The sequence below is a fragment of the Rhipicephalus microplus genome, chromosome X (genome assembly GCF_043290135.1).
Source record: "Rhipicephalus microplus isolate Deutch F79 chromosome X, USDA_Rmic, whole genome shotgun sequence".
In the NCBI taxonomy this organism is placed as follows: Eukaryota; Metazoa; Arthropoda; class Arachnida; order Ixodida; family Ixodidae; genus Rhipicephalus; species Rhipicephalus microplus.
In genome coordinates this window covers 471,794,584-471,815,127 of record NC_134710.1, presented here as the reverse complement: position 1 = coordinate 471,815,127, position 20,544 = coordinate 471,794,584, and the positions used below count along the sequence as shown (strand labels likewise).

General features: G+C 48.8%; 2 protein-coding genes across 7 annotated transcripts in view; one reads left to right on the top strand and one right to left on the bottom strand.

The window, feature by feature from the left end:
• The window catches only part of LOC119161673 (uncharacterized), a 28,174-nt gene extending 8,628 nt beyond the window's left edge, over window positions 1–19,546 (bottom strand). The window contains exons 1-5 of one of the 4 annotated variants that reach the window (XM_075880799.1): window positions 4,747–19,546; window positions 3,686–3,815; window positions 3,381–3,556; window positions 2,864–2,923; window positions 37–2,792 (exon numbers count right to left, since the gene is read on the bottom strand). In XM_075880799.1, the coding sequence (XP_075736914.1) occupies window positions 2,527–2,792; window positions 2,864–2,923; window positions 3,381–3,556; window positions 3,686–3,801 (618 nt within the window). In that variant the 5' untranslated portion in view covers window positions 3,802–3,815; window positions 4,747–19,546 and the 3' untranslated portion in view covers window positions 37–2,526. Of the gene's footprint in view, window positions 1–36; window positions 4,309–4,746 lie in introns of those variants that run through there. The other 3 variants (XM_075880798.1, XM_075880800.1, XM_075880796.1) reach the window with 3 other exon arrangements.
• The window catches only part of LOC119160815 (endoplasmic reticulum transmembrane helix translocase), a 520,848-nt gene that overhangs the window by 91,495 nt on the left and 408,809 nt on the right, over window positions 1–20,544 (top strand). The window lies entirely within an intron of this gene.

Here is a 20,544-nt window from a genome sequence, read left to right as displayed (position 1 = left end):
GCACATTAAAAACAGCTACAATAAAAGCATAGTCACCATTTTCTCTAGGGCACTCAGGCGTGGAGCTGTTGGCGGAGACGTCTTCAGGAGGGTTTTGTGAAGCTTGTTCAGTGCCTCGGACAGTGCTGTCGGAACAATCTTGCGAGCGGCCTGCGAAAGTCTCTATATTGTCATGGGGTCGTGACGTGGCCAAAGACAGAAAACTTCGTGTTGGGATTTAACTGTTTATTTGGGCGAACTTGTGCCCGGTAAAGGGAAAGTCTAATTACAGCAGCAGTCTTGCACAGATAGCAGTCTCGGACTGATAGCGGCGAACGCAGCGTCGGCCTTCGATCAACAACTGACAAGCGGCGAAGCGCGTCGGCATTTATACCCTTGCCGTCGAATGTTCTAGCGTTATCGCTGGTGGTGGCGTAGGTTCCAGAACAATCTGTACCGTTCGCACAGTGGGCGTGAACGAGCGCAGTCACACTGTGGCCGTCGATAAGAACGTCGAGGTCGCTAGTTCGCCGTCTCGCATTACAGTTAGGGCGTGGCGTCGGGTCACGGCTGCGTCGGCTTGTTCCGCTGCTTCCATGTTGCGTCGTCCGGCCACCTTCGGCAAGTGAGCTTTTGCCTTCAGAGCTTTGCCTGGTTGGGGTTGTGTTCAAAAAGCTCCGTCGCGTCGGCGTCGGAGGATCTTCGGTAGTTCGTCGCACAGCAACCGCACCTCCATCGGTTGCTGCCCTTAGTTTCCCGGATACGGGCTAGGAGACCGGCCCCACGTTGGGCCAGAGTACTGCCGGGGGTGCGGTGACATGCGGCGGCTGGGTGACGGCGAACGGGAAGGACTTCGTGGTGTCCGTTGAGTTCCTGCCAGGTAGTCGGCGATGTCACGTGGCCGATCTCCTGGCTGCGGACGCGGTGCATTGACGGCGAAGCCACGCAGTCCCATCTGTCGGTACTGGCAACGGTGGTATGTGTGTCCGGCCTCGCCGCAGTGGTAGCAGAGCGGGCGATGGTCAGGGGTGCGCCAGACGTCAGTCTTCCTCGGTGCACTGCGCTGGCCCGCTGGGGAACGGTAGGACGTCGGTTGGGGTGGTGGCGGCGGTGGCGTCTGGCGACGGAAGTGTGACGGGGCGGCGTTTTGGCGTGGACGGGGAGGAGCGTTGTGGCGCACTGCAGCGGCATAGCTCATAGTTTCTGGCTCGGGCGGCGGTGTTTCGGGAATTCAAAGCGATTGCCGGACTTCTTCTCGCACAATGTCGGCGATCGAATCTACTTGAGGCTGCGCCGAAGGCAACAGTTTGCGCAGCTCTTCCCGCACGATCGATCGGATCGTTTCACGCAGGTCGTCGGAGTCACTGGCTTGAGCAGCAGCGCATTCTGGAGTCAGGCGACGATTATACTGTCTGGTGCGCATGTCCAGCGTTTTTTCGATGGTGGTCGCCTCGGATACAAATTCTTGGACGGTGTTCGGTGGATTCCTCATTAGTCCGGCGAAGAGCTCCTGTTTGACCCCTCGCATGAGGAAACGAACTTTCTTTTCCTCAGGCATGTCTGGGTCAGCGTGACGGAATAGGCGGGTCATCTCCTCTGTGAAAATTCCAACCTTTTCATTTGGTAGCTGAACCCGGGTCTCGAATAGAGCAGCGGCCCTCTCTTTGCGAGCGACGCTTGCGAACGTTTGAAAAAATGCGCCGCAAAAGACATCCCACGTTCGGAGCGTGGACTCTCGATTCTCTAGCCAGGTCCTAGCGGTGTCTTCCAGGTAGAAGTACACACGACGGAGCTTTTCTTCGTTTTCCCAGTGGTTGAGGGCGGCCACACGGTCGTATGTTTCTAGCCAGGTTTCCGGGTCTTCAAACGATGAGCCATGGAACGTTGGTGGTTCCCTGGGTTGATGAATGACGATCGCGGGCTGGGACGCTCCGGTTGTCATTGTCGCTGCAGTCGAGGTCATGGTCTTGATCTTCCGCGCCTTGTCTTGTAGCAGGCCGTACTCCGGTGGGAGACCTTGCTGTCGGCGGCTCGTTCGCTGCTCTTGGTTGGCGTCGGTGTCTTCTCCGCGAAGGGGGCTGGGTTCACGGCTTGACGGGGGCGTCCGGTACATGAACGAAGCAGCACCTCCACCAGATGTCACGGGGTCGTGACGTGGCCAAAGACAGAAAACTTCGTGTTGGGATTTAACTGTTCATTTGGGCGAACCTGTGCCCGGTAAAGGGAAAGTCTAATTACAGCAGCAGTCTTGCACAGATAGCAGTCTCGGACTGATAGCGGTGAACGCAGCGTCGGCCTTCGATCAACAACTGTCAAGCGGCGAAGCGCGTCGGCATTTATACCCTTGCCGTCGAATGTTCTAGCGTTATCGCTGGCGGTGGCGTAGGTTCCAGAACAATCTGTACCGTTCACACAGTGGGCGTGATCTTATCGAAATGATCTACTACAGTCCGGAACCTTCTCGAAACCTGCAGGCGCGGTTTGCGCCGAGAATCGTGTGGTGTTTCGGAACGATAACAAAAACTTGTGAAATGGAACGTGGCAATATCAATCCACTCTGGTGTTGAAGTGAACATACAACTTACCGGTCACACAAGTTCCTTTTGTGACAGCTGAATGACTGGTTAAAGTTTTCTCCGGCAAGACGAAGTCAGCGGAAATTCTTTCACCAGCTACAAGGGAGCTGCCACGTGCAGAGGTTTGGTCAACAGTCAATTTCGGTAAAAAAAAAGAAATCGCGACACTGAACGCACCCTGTTCATCGGGGCACCTCAATGTGTGGGAGCCGCTTTTTGAAGCCTCTACCGCAGGTCCTGAAGAAATGAAATTACGACAATGTATCAGTAAGAGGCTTAAAATAACACAAACTGAAGCTCATCCGCACCTTGCAGTGCAGCTTCTGCAGCCATGTCACAGTCACTACTTGAAGCGACGCTCAGAGAACCTGCATATATGTGCAGTTGGTACAAGTTACAAAGCTTGTAGCATGGGGAAACTTAAACAGCTCTTTCAAACGCATAAATTGGTCGAACGTGGAAGAAAAGAGAAGGCACCAACTAGGAAACAAGTAATTTGTGATTTTTGGATTTATCAACAGTGGCAGCTTTCACTGGTGAAAGGTATACGTACATGTGCACTCAGGCTTGAAGATAACGTGAAATAGCCCTTTAAAGTCTTTTAAAACAAGTTGCGCAGGTCAAGAGCATCAAAAAACGACAGAAATGTAAAGCTGCTGTTAGGAAGGTAATAGCCCACAATTCACAAAATTTAAGACTTTCCAAGTGTTACTTCTATAGTGAGGCTTCTCCATCGGCTACAAAGATCTTCACGGTTAACTGTCGCCACTGATTCAATACAAGTGGCTGCTATTGCACATATTTGAGTTTCAGTCAATCACTTACATGGTGCAGCTGGTTGCACACTGGGAACAACCATTCTTGTAAGCCTTGTGTGCCCAGGGTCCATGAAACTTTGAGCAGTAAAATGGTCGCTACAAACCCTGTACGTTGCGTACAATAGGCTGGCCAGCTTACTAAGGAGATCATCGCGTCCAGCATACTTTATCCATGCTTTCATCCTGCATTGGCAATGAACTATCAGCTGAAAGGGGAAGTGCTTGAATAGTGATTTTTTATTGTTACCCTCACTGAGCAAGTACGAACAGTAAGCCTAAAGACATGCAAACCATACAAAAGCTTTAACACACCTGCCGTCCCGTGGTATGCGGAAGAAACTCGTCCCAGGCTTCTTGTGGGTTCTACCATTGTTGAAGCACCACGATACACAGCAGTAGCTGCCGTAGCTTGGACCGTCGGACGGCATGGCGTCAGCGCGGTCTGAAAATGTTAGTAAGTGGATGCTTCGCTGTCAAATTACGAAAAAGATATGTGCATGTCATAAGTGTACCAGCAAACCCCTTTGAATGATTAGCTAATCGATGCACAATACAAAACCAGTGATACATCTCTGACCCATAAAACTCTGACTTGCAAAGATATACGTCAAGACCACGTACAAAGATCTTCAGAAGTTTCCAGGCCGCTATCCCTTGTAATGCAATGGTATCGCGGCCTGGGAACTTTAGAACACCTTCGTACGTACGCAGCATCAGCAGTACCTTGGGAAGAAAAATCGTAGTTGAAATTTATGCGGTAAAATTATATTGGAAACGTCAAAAAAATTTGTGAGCAGCTTGCACTAGTGGCACAAGGCTAGCGAAAAAACGAAGATGATGGCCACTTGGCTAGTCCAGATTTGCCTCCGGCACACCAAGAATTATTCGTGTTCCGAGCCTTCGGGAAACGCGTCGTGAAGCATGCGAGGCCCAGCGAATGCATGCGAGGCCCAGCGAATGCTTCTCAATATTTTGCACCGAGCCTATGACCTAGCTGCCCAGCTACGCTCAGCGCACAGGCGCTCGCGTCCGTGGCAGACGCAGCACGCGTCGCCTCGGCTTGACGCCGTGCCGCCTTTGCGATACTGCATACGTTGCACAATGTTCCCATCTAGCCGCCACATAGAGCCACAAACTTTCTTTTTAGCGAACCTCCCAGTCCTTACAAGCTTCAGAAAAAGGTTACAACTGCGTGAATGAGACGCCACGTAAGAAACAAACTCGCACACTCGAAGCGCAACGTGTGTGTGTGCATCTTTCTATGTTTGTTGCATGGTGTCTTATTCGCGCAAGTGTAACCGTTTTCTGAAAAAATGACCCAACAAGACCAACAACATGTCATTCAACAAGCTTCGCTTGAAAACGTGCCTCACCTGTTATCTCACGCACGAAAACGCTGACGCAGCCGACGTTGACGAAAGCGACGAAAGCTTCTCGCTGTCAGTCATGCATGGGCTTGTCGCTGGGTAGATGGTGTTTATGACAGTACGGCTGAAGAAAAATAATCGCGTAAGGTGTGTTGAATAAATTGTTTTTATGTATAAAGAACATACCAAATTTGGGCGTATAATTATTATTTTGTAAAAACAATTCTGTTGCATTGATTATAACTGTTTTTTTTGCGCTTGCGCCCTCTGACGTTTGGTGAGAGCACTAGTTCGTTACGTAGTCGTGACGCACTTCCTGAGGCCAGGTTTCGCGGAGTGTCCGCTCTTGTCTTCTTCTTTCTCTATGGTCTGACTGCAGTCATTCCGGGCATCAAAAGGCGTCCCCGTCAGCTCCTCTATTATCAAAGCGATAACTGTCCATTGCATGGGGTCCGCGTACGGATTTAAGTTTATTGTATGCAAGGCTGTACGTGCGCAACGGGTTGCGGGCTACATACGCTACGTTTAAGGCTGCGTCCTACTACAGTGTATTAGAATATGGGGTAGTGTGTTCAGGCAAGCTCTCTCGCCATGCATCGCGTGAAGCGGCGCACGTGGACGAAAAAACCGGTTCTCAAGACGGCGCTGCCGTAGCATGGGCTGGCAGGATTGTCAGCTTCGCGCCGCTCTGCCTTCTCGGGTGCTGTTCGGTGACCTGTTGCTTGTGTTCGCGCCCACTTAACGAAAGTTTTTCTGGCAATGTTTTTGCTGGCCACGTGAGAGTGAAGTGATGCCGAGTCATCGGCGGCAACGACCCTGCTTTGCACCTAGGTGCGAAACAGGGTATACCTTTGGAACAAAAGGTGAGCAATCGTCACTTTTCGCTGCACCCAAAGACGAAGCACGGAGGAAGGGTTGGGAACAAAATTTACATCGAAAGGATGGGACCTTGAACGAAAGCTGCTCTGTATATGAGCTACACTACGAGCTTTCATGCGTTCTCGGAGACTAAGAGCACGTTATAAACGGCGAAGAAGTTAGCGTACCACATATATAGGAGACCAGAGCTAACGTCGGGCGCCGCGCCGATGTTACTGCCTAACGCTCCAAGCTACTTATCGACGAAAGCGCCGCATGCAAGACCTCCGAGAAGGCGGAAGAAATCGGCGGTCAAATCTACCATCTCCAAGAAAACTGCAGCACCCTGTGTTGACGGTCAGGCCACTAATTAAGGTTCATCAATGGACCTTCCTGCTGACTACGAACCCGAGGTGGCGAACACTACAGAGACTGCAGCTTCGCTGGAACGCTTACTCAAGCTTTGTTTACCTTCAATTTATATGTGCTCGATCGCACCGCATCTCATGTCAAAGATAGTGGTAATTTACGTGCTGTCACGACTTCATTTTTTTGTGAAGGGTATCAACCCGTCTGGAGAGGCAAAACGAAAAAAAAAGCTGCACGTGAAAATCAGTCAGTATTCATGCCAACGAGATGAAGTGATCTTGAACTGATAGTTCCACAGAATTGCGGCGAATTTAATCGGTGTTACTGCTCACTGCAGTATGCGCACTCGTAAATAAAGGGCTTCTTCTTACGGTCTGACAGTGGTGCCAAGTGATGTGCAATACCCCGGCCACAGCAGCAGTATTTCGGCGGGCGCGTAATCGTTTAATGACCCAAGATTGTCAAAATTAATCCCAAGTCTTCAGCTATGGCGTGCCTCTCAATCAAATGACAGTTTTGTTACCTTAGCAACATAATTAAAATTGCATCATGCAACTATCGACAAGAACGGTGCCGCCCGCGTAACAAAGAAAGTCGAAGCTGTCGCACTGTGCAGAATACGACTCGATATACCAGTAATATAACAAGAAACTTTCGGGTTTACAGATGCTCCTTTGATACCTCAATCTTCCTAATTTTTTATTCGTTCCCAAACCAAGCTTTAAAAACTATAGGCAGTTTCCCCAGGGATGACTGTTGCGCGGTCGTTTGTTAATACCTGCATTTAAACCGAGTGTTGGGGCTTCGAAGTTTTGTTTTGAATGCAGTACAAACAAACTCATTAGAAAGCAATTACGTATGCGTATCAGCAGTTATTTACGTGTCAGCAATTAGGTATGCAAATGCATATCACGGGATCGAATCCCGGCCGCGGCGGCTGCATTTTAGGTGGAGGCGCAAATACTGAGGTGCGTTTACCTAGATTTAGGAGCACGTTAAAGCACCCGAGGTGGTCGAGTTTGCGGAGCACTCCTCTACGGCGTCTCTCATAATCGTATGGTGGTTTTGGGACGTGAAAGCCCTGCTATTACTAATATCAAAGCACAGAAGTGCTTAAAAAGCAAAGCGTGAGGTGACAGCTCATACTAAGGTGGCGCCATCTCGCAGCTGTCGATACCAACTGCGTCAGCCATCGCTCCTTCCTGAACAGACAACCCCATATTCTAGTACACTATAGTCTTACATTATTAGTTTACCGTGCGCAACATCTGGAACGTGTGCTGCGCCTGAGCGTAAACAGGCCTGAATTGGAGTGTTGCTTCCCGCCATCTCGTGGAGAGGCAAGAAGTTGTAGTAACCGATATTCGTCGACGCAGCACACAAGTCAAGGCATGGGACAATACATAATTTTCAAGGACGAGTGTTGGTTTGGGGAGTTGAGGCGATAGGTCAACTAGCAACATAAAGGAAATGGATGATGAAGACGATCGCTTACTCCCAATGTAACATTTATTGTTTGCTACAGACGTTCTAAGATCACGAGACAAAAAAAAAACAAAAAAAACTGTGGTTGCTCAACGACAAATACACAAATGCCCACATTGGCGGCAGCGTCTTCACGTGTCATTCTTCACGTGCCTTAAAAAATGCTTTCACAATCATGAGAGCACCGTGTGCGAGAAAAACACCTGACCTTCGTAGAACACGTACGCACATCTCCATGCACGCTGAATGCGTGACCAGGACAAACCTTCACTTTCTAACACTTGGAACGCTTTTGCAGGCGATCATTCAGGCATATTTTGTACAGACACACGCAGCACCCACCCCAATTCAAAGGGACCACACACACAACACCCCGTACACAACCCACAAAGCCGTCGCGATGCTTCCCGTCACCATCCCGTTCCTGCTTCTTCGTAAATGACGTTGTCAAATCGTCTGAATCCAACTTAGCAGAGATCCCAATTCACTGCACCTGTTCACTTGTTGGCTTCAGGTTACTTATTTAGGTTCCAAATGCATCGAAATTCACGCGGACTTCGTTCGCTGCCATGACCACCGTAGTGTTGTCGATCGCAGCCATCTTTTCAGTTTTTGTTTCGGCTGTTCAAGATCTCGCGAGAGCCAATGCTAAAGTACTCAGCGGCTGTAGCGTGCGCAACGTGAGAGCCGAGATCTCATGCGCGCATCTCTCGCGTGCACTAATCATCGAGTCTCTCCTACGTACAGCGCATGCGCAGCCGGGCTCCCTCTCGGGCGATGCATATGCTAAACTAGAACTCTCCAAACTATCTTACTTCGGTACTCTTGTAGACGGCATAAGCAATACCCCTCCCGAAGATTTCCTAATTTTATCAAATAATAATTTTGATTATTACAGTCGCATTTTAGTGCGTGCTTATCGTCATACTTCTAGCAAAGTGGGCCCTTACAGTTTGCATGGTTGCGGCCTGTTTTTAAAGAAAACCTAGCTTCATCTCCTTTCCAAAATAATTTTCGAGATATGTTGGCATTGTTTTATTTTTTAATTTGCACTGCCCGCTCTCTGTTGGTACTTGTCGTTGCGAACATTTTGAAAGTGTTTATTGTATGAGCATGTATTTATTCTAGACGAATAGCTTCAAGCTCATACTAAGGAAAATCTCACTACAACATAACAAAATAAATAAGCAATAAAAGGCACAAACATTACGCCACCTAAGCCAACTGATTTTCACAGATATAAGGGAAGGCCGACCAGTTTACTCGCCTGAAAGGTCCGTGCACACGTTAGGGGGCCCCAGAAGGTGATGCACGTGGAAGCATCACGATGAGCATTCCAGGCTTGAAGAAATTTTCTTTTTTTTTTTTTGTCGCTCGCTGGATTCCGTGCCGACCGGTTGTGCGCCCGCGCGCTCGCTCGCGACCTTCAGCGTCATCGTAGCTCTGGCCGACTGGGCTCGCCCTACGCCACCTCCTGTCGCCGACGACCTTCGACGACAGTGTAGCTCTGACCTACTCTGACCTACTCTGACCTACTCTACGCCATCTACAGACGCCGACAACATCTCTCGCAAGTGTACCCCGTACTCGGACTCCAGTGACCGTGCTTCCATCTTTCCTGTCTCTCCTATCCCCTCAGTTTGTTGTTGCTTCTTCTTCCTCTTTTCCACACCTTTACTTCTACCCTTTTTATCCCTCCTCACCCCCATCTCTTGTGAGCCCTGTGGCGGTGTCGCTCACTGAAGCAGACAATAACGGGGCTCACTTTTCTCTTCCTTTCTCTTTCTTAAGAACCACTCCAGAAATTTTCTTTTCCCCTCTTCTGTTCACAAGCCAATGTCTTGGCATTTCCCAGGTCAGAACTACGTCTCAGCACTATGAACACTCCGGTTTTCCACAAAAAAAAAAAGCTGCAGCCACAGTAACGGCAGCATGACTGGAAGAGAATGAGAAAAAAATTCCGCAGCAAGGGTAGTAATCTCTCCCATGACCAACACAGAAAATACCGCTAGTTTTTTTTTTCGAAAGGGCGTCTTCTCCTTTTTCTCTTTCTTTCACTACAAGGTCTCCTCCGTCTTAAAATGTTGAGCTTGGCTGTCATATGGGTTAACTTTACTCCCCCCTCCCTTTTTTTCCCCAGAAACGTCGAGCGCTGCATGGCTCGTTCTGCCAAGCATCCCCTCTTCCTTTTTTTGCGTTCCTCTTCTCTAGTATCGTCAGTTTGTTTCACCCCTCTCTTTTTTTTTCTGAAAGCACCACGTCCCACAAAGACTCTAGTACACTTCTAAATTAATATCTCATATACCATTTCTTCAAGCAAAATAACTTTTTCAGAAGTATGAGTGCGTGTATGCCTTTTAAAATTCTGTACCATAAACATTGCCCGACCTCAATTCAGTACATTTATAAAGAATTAACGCTGATTTTAGTTATTCAAGTTTTATTAGTTCAGCTTACATATTGTATCAAAATAATTTTTATCCAGTGGTAGACCTCGACCTGGCGTTTATTGATATTGTCACAATGCAGAAACAGCAGCAGTTGAATACCGGAAAACTCACTTTAATTATACCACAACAATGGCAAACTGATCGAATGAGAACCCCCTCTTTCTCTCCAGCTGCGCGTGCTATTCGTTGTTTTCTTGGTGCTGCATATTCAATGCGGCATTTGCCCCCCCCTCCAGAGAGCAGCGTCCCGACGCTTTTCTACAAAAGCCGTAGATGAGTCCGAACATTAGGTCTTCATTCGCACAACGTGCACGATTTCTGGTTTTTGCTGGCGAGTTGTCGAGGGGCTGTCAGAAACGACCACGTAATTAACGTCACTCAGGCGTTGTAAAACAGTATAGGGGCCACAATACCTCTTCAGCAACTTTTCAGAGAGTGCATGGCGGCGGATATAGGACTCCATACCCACACTTTCTCGCTGGGTTGATAGACGACATCTCAGTGTCGCAGATTATAACGTTGGGCGTCGTAGTTTTGCTACAAGGTGATTCGGACGCGTGCAAGCTGCCTTGCTTCTCCTGCTTGTTGGGTAAAAGATGCAGCGTCCAAATCGATGTCATTGCAGTCGTGCAGTAACATGGCGTCAAGCATCGTCGTCACTTCACAGCCATGAAGGAGACTGAATGGCGTTCTTCGTGTAGTTTCTTGCTGCGCTGTATTTTAACTGAACGTGATGTACGGTAGAATGCCGTCCCAGTTCTTTTGATCCACGTCAATGTACATACTCAACATGCGGCAATTGTCTTGTTGAGGTCTTCTGATAAGCCGTTCGTTCGAAGGTGATAAAAAAGTGGTTTTCCGATGGGCTGTTCTACTGAGCTCAAGCACTGTCTTCAGGAGCGTGGCCGTAAAAGCGGTACATCGATCCGTTATTATGATTGTCAGAGCACCGTGCCTCAGGACAATATTTTCTATGAAGAATTGTGCGGTTTCGACGGCGGTGCCACTTGACAAAGCCTTTGTTTTCGCGTAGCACGTAAGATTGTCTGTGGCGACTATTACTCACTTGTTGTCAGCATGGGAAGTCAGATATGGTCCGAAGAGATCCATTTTGATTCGGGCAAAATGTACCGTGGGCGCTTGAATTGTTTGTAATAGTCCGGCTGGTTTTAACGGTGGCGATTTTCGTCGTTGGCAATCAAGGCACGTGCGCACGTAATGTTTCACTTAAGCTGTAAGTCTTGACCAGTAGTATTTCTGTTGGATTCTGGCCTATTTGCGCACGTATACGTGATTACCAGACGTTGGCTCATAGTGGCAAGCACTAAATATCTCCTCACAGATTGACGTCGGAACGACAAGTAAGTGGGTGCTTCTTCTGGGAGAACAGTCTCGCACAGTCTTTCTGAAGCTGCTCTGACGAAAGAGATGGATGACAGGCATCGCAGACGCCAGCGCACACAGTCTTCAGCACGGTGTGTGCTCACGGCTGCACAATAAGTATGTAAAAGATTGAGTCACACGTGACAGATGATGAATACAAATGCATATGAGAAATACGTGCAAGGTGAAATGAAAACATAAGGGACATATGACATGCTAATAATTTCACCATGATGTCACACATCGTCAATGACTCATTTAGATCCTTGTAACACAACAGCTTAGGAGCGGCGGCCGCAGCCACAACTCCACGACCAACCGTGCCGCTAACAAGTCGGCGAGTCCTATGCGAGCGACGTCGTTCAGCTCGAGCAAGTGAAGGCGATACCAAACGCAGCGCCGCACATGGAGTGTCTGCGGCCAGCGAACTTCAAGCTGCTTGCGACCGACTGATGGGAAAGCCAGCTGTTATGGCGACCGATTTTCAGTGAGTTCCGATGCTAGCGAAAGCGCCGCCAGCCTGTGCTGCTGCACTTACAGCGCGCGACATACTACAACCAAGCTCTTTACAAGAACCCGCAACGTGTTTTCGACGACTCCCAACACAGCAACGAGGTCTCAGCCCAATATCGTCAGCCCGGAGCCCATGGCGGTGGCGAAGACAGGCGAGCACTCGATGAGTGTGCGTACGGGAGGCCGACGGCAATGGCAGCCAGATTCCAGGCGGTCGCAAAGCACAGGCGAACTGCAGGTGCCGAAGCTTACCTTTGCGATGCATTTCGTGCGTGCGATATACAACACGACCGAGCCCGTTGCCGGCAAGCGCGATCCGTATTGCACTCGCGACAAGTAGAGTAGAATGAAGAATGATAACCTACTTGCTTAAGAATCCAGTGCTGATTTCTGCCCTGAGTCGGACTGAAATATATATATATCCGATAGGCATGCTATCTGCTCGGCCGCCATATTGGCCTTCCACACTGTTGCTGTCGTGTGTTGGTCATGACCAACTTGAAGCCAGAGATATACAGCGCGGCGTGGTGACGTGTCGAGACTTGGTCTATACTTCATAGGTGCAGCGAAACGAAAAAGCAGCAGACCACGCTCATCCAAGCGTACACACAAGCACCAAGTCGTAATTCCTAGATCGTCGAATCCAGGCGGCCATGGTCAAGCACTCCGAGCGCGACGGAACGCGAACCGTCGCCAGCAAAATACTGGGAAAGACTTAGCCACCAGAGGAGGAACAGGACAGCTAGTCACCTTGGTAACTCTTTTTGCGCTGCCTGCAATCCCTGGACGGTTCATCCCTTTGGAGCGTGTTTGGAGACTAAGTGGTTTCGCACGGCATGCTTCCCTCTGTGGTTGCTCCCCAACGGTCTATCCGTCCATCGCGCACGCCTATTTATCTTCGTTACTCCTTTTTCGGGCAATTTTGCCTTAGAGTGTACTGGTGCGGTGTCGGCACGTTCGCTGGCTGTCGGCGGACTATGTCTGCACAGCTTGTCCGGGGAGTGCTCGTGTTCGGCTCAGGAAGCGAGAGCGCTTGCCTAATTTCCTGGCGCACAACTTCTGTTACTGAGGCAATTGCGCAGTCATTCCGTTTGGCGCCGAGCTTCTTGACCTCTTCTTGTAAGATTTCTTGTATCAGTTGGCGCAAAAACCTACGTCGAGTGTCGTTGCTGTGGTCATGGCTGCCGCGCTGATTGCTGCACTGTCAGTTGGGTGGTCATGCTGCCGGTAGCGTAGATGCCGTGCGCGTTCGATGGATGTCGCCTCCTTGGAGAATTCGTCAACACTTGTGGGCGGGTTTTGTACGAGACCAGTGATCAACTGCTACTTGAAGCCCTGCATGAGGTGGCTAACCCTTTTGGCTTCGGGCATGTTGGGATCTGCTCGAAGAAACAGCCGCGCTATGTCCTCAAAAAAACATAGTAACGGATCCATTTGGTTTCTGAATCTGTGACTCGAGGAAACGCTGTGCAATTTCTTGTCTTTCGGTGCTCGCGAACGTATCGAAGAATTTCTGCTGGAACTCGTCCCAAGACGAGCACACGCGATTCTTAAACCATGTTTGGGCTCCGTCTTGAAGCGGAAAATACCCGTCGCCCGATTTCTTCGTGGTGTTCCGCCAGTTAACATTCGCTGTGTGCTCAAATTCCTCGAGCCAGTCATGTGCGTCAAGCAGAAGTCGAGGGATAAAAAGTCATCTGTGTCGTCCTTGTTATGGACATATTGGGGCCAGTGCATCAAGGCGCCGTCATGCTTTTTGGCACGGTCACGCTTTCCGGCAATGGACCGAACTCCGAGCTGAGGCCTAACAGGTGGTGGCTGCTGCGGTGAAAGGGGGTGTTGATGCGCGGAGGTCTTTCTGGGCTAGATTCGGTGCTGTTGTCAGATGTACCGAACCTTTACCTAGCGCCTCCACAAAGGTCCCAATGCAGAAACAGCAGCAGTTAAATACGAGACAACTCACTTTAGTTAATGATGATGATAATGCTCCTTGGATCATTGGCAACTACCCACTTTGGGGGATCGGCCATGAGTTGGGCGGATCATGGATTCTGAATTTATGATTAATATTTAGTAAAAGCTAAAATAATTTTGAGATCAGTTTTTAATGTAACGTTAATTACGAATATTTGTAGTTTTTAGTCGCACTATTTTGTGTAATCTCGCAAAGACTGAAGATATTTTGACTAGGAAGGCTGAATAAGGTAGGCTGCCGTTCTGGCGGCACTTATCTCTTAAGGTGTTAGTGTACGCAACCAGTGAGAAAAACATGTAAAACTATGAAGGCGTGAAAAGTTTTAGGGAGCCCTTTAAGAATGCGCCAGAAATAATAGAGAGCAACAAACTCAAACACACCACGAAAACACCGCCGGGACCATTGAAAAAAGCATTACTGGAAGTAATGCACAGGAAGTCTTTTGGGTTAGACCAATCGGCACGAGCCAGTTTGTTTATATACACCGAAACCATCTAGAGGGAACCGAAGCTCAAGTTTGCGGAGTGGCGACCACGCTGCGCCTGGCCCTGGCGGTGAGCTCCAGAAAACTTGAGGAGAGACGCGGGAGAGGTCGCAGGCGAGCCAATGTGCTTCGCCGAAACAGGAGCGCGTGCGACAGGCGTGCAACGCGTTCTGCAGTCGGTGCGGGCACCGTGCCTTCAGCATGGCGCGCTGAAACGAGACGCTCGATCACTGTGCAAAGTTGCCTTTCCGCGATGGAATAAGCGGCCCCGCAGAAGCGTCGGCAAGGTCCGAAGTATTGTTCTGTTGTGGGCTGCCACAACAGTGCAGGCAACACCAAGGAACGCTCTACACGTGTAAAGCTGTATCAGTTACCTAGCATGTCACAGCCGGCGAACACAGCCGAGTTCGCGAAAGATAGAACAAGCATGACACGAGAGCCGAAAAAAAAAAACAAAAAACGAGGCAAGCTTTTCCACTTAACTCGCTGTGGTTAAACTTCAGCTTGCTGGTTCGCGTCGACGTCAGCAGGTCATGCGCCCATGGCACGGAGGACATGGCTATAAAACTTTTCATACACTTTATTGCCATGACCGTATAACTTTAGTTTTTATTTCTTTTTTAGCCCGCCGCAAACTCTTTGCACATGACAGCACACGGCTGCTACTTGTAGATACCACATTAAAACAACAGTTATATGGTTTCCATAAACTTCAACACAGCACATCGATAGAGTATGCGGCTTCATGTCGGCAGAATGAGACTTACCTCGAGTCATACGTCGTACACGGTATTATCATGGAGGTCCCGAGAAATGCATTTCGCAGTGACCCGAGTGTCCTCGTCTTCCGTCGTCTGCTCCACATCATAAACTTGACTAACGAGCCTTACTTCTTTTGTTAGATTCGCTTCTCGGAAGTGCTTTTCCAGCTCAGAGAACTTTATGAAGCCGCACTGCATGCGGTACATTGTGAGACGACTCAAACGCTCCTCACGTTTTTTGCACGAGCACGTAAGTGAGCGGCAGCGCATAGGAGGGAAGGAAAAGCGTGTGATATACATCCCCGATTTCTACTCTTCTACCAAAAAGGGTGCTGCCTGTCCAGAGTCGCAGTGCCACCATGCGTACCTTTGGTTTCCTATAGGCGCCACCAAGTGATGGAACCATATGTTACCACCTTTCCACTGCGATTTTACGAATTGAGGCACACATCAATGTTCTTTGGACTTCGGTTTCCTTGTTTTCGGGCTCAAGAGCGGTGGCATGGTGGAAACTTCGGAACTATGCGCCCGCTTGTCAACGCGCGCAACGTGATAGCTTATCTCTTCTGAAGGTTGACCCCATTGTATGAAACTATATGGTTGACCCCGTTAGCCCCGTTTCCTGGCGCGGCCGCTAGGCAGTGAGTTGCAGTCGCAAAAAATCCGGAAAGAAGAGTACGAATCACTTCTTCAGAGTTGTTACAGACAACAGGTATAGACGTGAGCAAAGTGGGTAGACCACGGGATCACGTGGCCTAATAAAGCCCCCGAATAAAATAAATGTAACGGCATTCATTGTCATTTCTTCTGTCCTCCTCTCCTGCACTTTCCGGCGATGCTTGGTGCTCCCATTGGATGAACATCATCACATGGCCTCGTACGCGTTTTCTTTTGCTTATTTTTTGTTTCTTTTGGGCTGGAGGCTCGAATGCCATAACAGTGCCTAACGCTACGAACTTCGGAAGTGTGCAGTGTGTCTCGTGCCTCTTTTTCGTACTTCTACTGCGTGCTTTTTGTCCGTATGTGTTTGCGATTCCGCTTTCGTGCACCTATGATTACTGCATACGTTCAAGTGCCAGCAAGCTACTTTTGAATTGCGTTTGGAAGCGAGACGCGCCACGGTGGGAGATCTGGCTGCATAGAATCTGCTGGGATGACTTCAAACTGGTTCAACTCTGGAAGGTACGCGGGCGTCTCTTCGCATTCCGCTGACATCATTAGCTTTTCGTCTTTTTGTTAGCTTTTCCGTCGTTCATTGCGCCCGTGGCGAAGTCGTCTTTTGTCCCCTTGGTGATGATCTACTTGCGGACGATCGCCCTTCGTTCGCGAAGTTGGTCATTAGTGACGACACCCAGATCCCTCCGCGCGCTACTGTCTTCGCACCTGTGTCGTGTTCCGCCGTTGTCGACGCTACCGTATTCTTCATACCTCCCGCTGCTTTCGTTCATCGCCACCTGTCATCGCTCCCAATTGCTCTTGTTACTCTTCAAGGTGGTGCGACCAACGTGCCTGTGGGGAATCCGTTCCCATTCACGATTACGCTCCTTCGGGACGAATGTATCGGCTCAATCGAATAATTCAAAACCATCGCTACACTTGACGTTTCTGATGGATCATCGGAAGTCAGCGCCCTCTCCTGTAGTTCCGGAAATGACCCTTCAACTGCCGACATTTTCAACAGTGTCATCGACGAAGGCCTAAACCCACAACAGAGGTGTGAGCTTTTGAACCTCCTTGACAAGCTTCGGTCATCTTTTGACAGTAACAGCGCTACCTTAGGTCGGACATCCACTGTATGCCACCAGATCAACACAGGTAATCACCCACCACTACGGCAGTGACCGCACCGTGTTTCATCGACTGAACGCCATGTCATCGATGAACAAGTAGGTGACATGCTAAAGCGCGGCGTCGTTCAACTATCAAGTAGTCCTTGGGCGCCGCCGGTTGTTTTAGTTAAAAAGAAGGATGGCACGCAACGCTTTTGCGTAGATTATCGTCGCCTAAACAAAATAACACGCAAGGATGTTTATCCTTTGCCTCGGATTGATGACGCCCTTGACTATTTACAAGACGCAGAGTTCTTTTCCTCCTTTGATCTACGCTCTGGGTATTGGCAAGTGCCCATGAATCCGGATGATAGGCCAAAAACTGCCTTTGTTACACCAGACGGCTTATACGAATTTGACGTGATGCCATTCGGCCTATGCAATGCGCCAGCAACGTTTGAGTGCATGATTAACACTACCCATTGAGACCTCAAATGAAACACGTGCTTGGGCAACTTAGATGATGTGGTGATATTCTCGCCCGATTTTCCCACGCACCTTCGTCGCTTGGAACAGTTTCTACGCTGCCTTTCTGCAGCAGGCCTCCAAATAAACTTGAAGTGTAACTTTGGAGCACGCAAGTTGACCATTATCGGACACGTCGTGTCGAAGGATGGCGTTTTCCCTGACCTTAGGCTACGTGCTGTTAGCGAGTTCCCGAGGCCTGCGTCTCTCAAGGAGCTGCGTAGTTTCATTGGGCTTTGCTCATACTTCCGCTGCTTCTTCCGGGATTTCGCCTCGATCATGGCACCTCTGACAGACCTACTTCAGGGAGACCACAATCTATCTACGTGGTCTCCAGCCTGTGACAGTGCCTTTGCGAAGCTTCGTGAACTACTTACAACACCACCCATACTGCGACGTTTCGATTCAAGCGCTCCCACAGAAATCCACATGGATGGTAGCGGTGTCGGTATTGGCGCTGTACTCGCCCAACGAAAGCCTGGTTACCAAGAATATGTTGTCGCGTACGCGAGCCACACTCTTACAAGAACAGAAGCAAATTATTCGATAACTGAGAAAGAATACCTAGCGATCATCTGGGCCATTATGAAATTCTGGCCATATCTGTACGGCCGCCCTTACAATGTCGTTACCAATTACCACGCGCTCTGCTGGTTATTCTCTCTCAAGGATCCTTCCGGACACTCGGTTCGATGGGCTGTACGGTTCCAAGAGAACGACATCCGCGTCATTTATCGCTCAGGCCAAAAGCATGCCGATGCCGATGCTCTTTCGCGTTCGCCCGTTTCTAGTGATATTGCGAGTGTCTCCATTCAAGACAACTTACGTCCACTATCAGGACCCATCGACATGGCTGCAGAGCAGCGCAAAAATTCGTGGATTGCCTCTCTGATAGATTAACTATCGAAACACTCGCGCACACGCCATCTCGAACGCTACACCGACAAGCCTTCCACTTCGCCATCCGTGATGGAATACTTTGCCGCAACTACCACCCTGACGGCCGCAAATGGCTACTCATCATACGCAGGCATCTCCGGGCCAGCATATGTGCTGCTTTCCATGCCGATCCGCAGTGTGCACACGCCGGTAAGTTTAAAACCTACGCCAGGCTACGTTTTTGGTTTTATTGGCGCTGCATGTACACATTTGTTCAAAAGTACATTCGATCTTGCACAGAGTGCCAACGCCGCAAGCACGATCCTAGCCATCCTACGGCACCAATGCAGCCGCTGCCATGCCCAGCGCGACCATTCGACCGGGTTGGAATAGACCTTTATGGTCCTGTGCCATATACATCAGCTGGGAATCGCTGGATTATTGTAGTGATCGACCATCTTACGAGATATGCAGAAATGGCCACTCTACCAGCCGCGACAGCACGTGACGTTGCGTCTTTCTTGCTCCAACGCTTTGTTCGGCGTCACGGCGCTCCACGTAAACTTTTGAGCGACCGAGGCCGCGCATTTCTCGCGGATGTTATTCAAGAACTTCTTGCTGAATGCGATGTGGTTCACTGCTGTACTAGCGCATATCGCCCACAAACAAACGGCTGACCGAACGTTTCAACCACACTCTTGGCGACATGCTTTCTGTGTATGTCGCCTCCGACCACACCAACTGGGATCTTATCGTTCCCTACGTAAAGTGCGCTTACAACATGGCACCTAAAGTGACGACAGGCTTTTCTCACTTCTTTTTACTCTATGGTCGAGAGCCATCATCTCCAATCAACACCATTCTCCCCTACCGACCCGACTCATCCGAAGGCACACCAGTTCCCTAAGCTGCTTGGTATGCGGAAGAATGTCGGCAATTAGCTCGCACTCTTACAACACAAGCACAAGGGCTACTGAAATTCCGTCACGACAAGGGATGCTCACTAGCAGTTTTTGCCTAACTCTCTTGTTTGGCTGTGGGTGCCTCCCACTGCTGCTCCTGGTATCTCTACAAAGTTCGTCAGCATGTACCATGGGCCTTAAAGCGTCATAGAGAAAACTTCCGCTGTAAACTACCTCATCGAACCCCACATGCCTACTCCGGACCTCCGTCGCCGAGGCCGCGAAATCGTACACGTGGATCGTCTCAAACTTTATCACGAACCACTTATCCTCACGACACCTTACGACACCTACTCGGCTCTGTCTTCAGCGAGGGGGAAATATGTAATGAAGAAGTAGTGGGTCATGCACAGCTGGGCAAACACATCGTCAGTACTAAGCACGAGACGCGCGGCCCGGACGTTGTCACTGCTTTCGGTGGTTAGGCCTAATAACAGTTCTGACTGTCTCAGTTCTTTATTTTAATATATATATATATATATATATATATATATATATATATATATATATATATATATATATATATATATATATATAGTGGGAGTAATAATTCAATGGGCCAGTTAGTCTTCGTGAAGGTATGGGATATGGCACAACGGGAGCGTTGTCAACAAGGATAAATATATTCATTTCCCAACAGTTTCGGGAGGGGTCCTCCCTTCATCAGGGGATGAGTTATACTGACATGAACTTCCAAACTTTGTTGCTGCCGCGTCCCTCTCGCCTTCAAAGATGTTTGCGAGAGTGAGAGAGAACTAAAAAAGGAAAAAAAACAAAAAAGGGGGAGAAAAAAACGAAAAAGAAAAAGAAAGAAAAGAAAGAAAGTAAAAAAGAGGAAAAACTCTCGCAAACATCTTTCAAGGCGAGAGGGACGCGGCAGCAACGAAGTTCGGAAGTTCATGTCAGTATAACTCATCGTTGACAACGCTCCCGTTGTGCCATATCCTATATATATATATATATATATATATATATATATATATATATATATATATATATATATATATATATATATATATATATATATATATATATATATATATATATATATATATATATATATATATAGAGCCGCCTACAACTTTTAGCAATCCTGGCCGTTTCAATAATGGGATCGATACCAAAATTAGTATGGCATAACATGGCTGCACGACAAGCTTAAGCGACTAATCATAACAGGAAAAGCATGATATGTATGTCATGAATGTCATAATTTTCATTTCATGGCCCTTCTGCTCTTGCAGTGCTTTTGTCGACATGATATGCTCCAAAATGGGTATGGGATGACATGACTGCACATGGCGAACAAAAGTTACAGACACTAACGTGGAAATCATGACATCCCATGTAAGTCATAACTACACGCCACGCAAATGGTGCGCTCGCAGTCG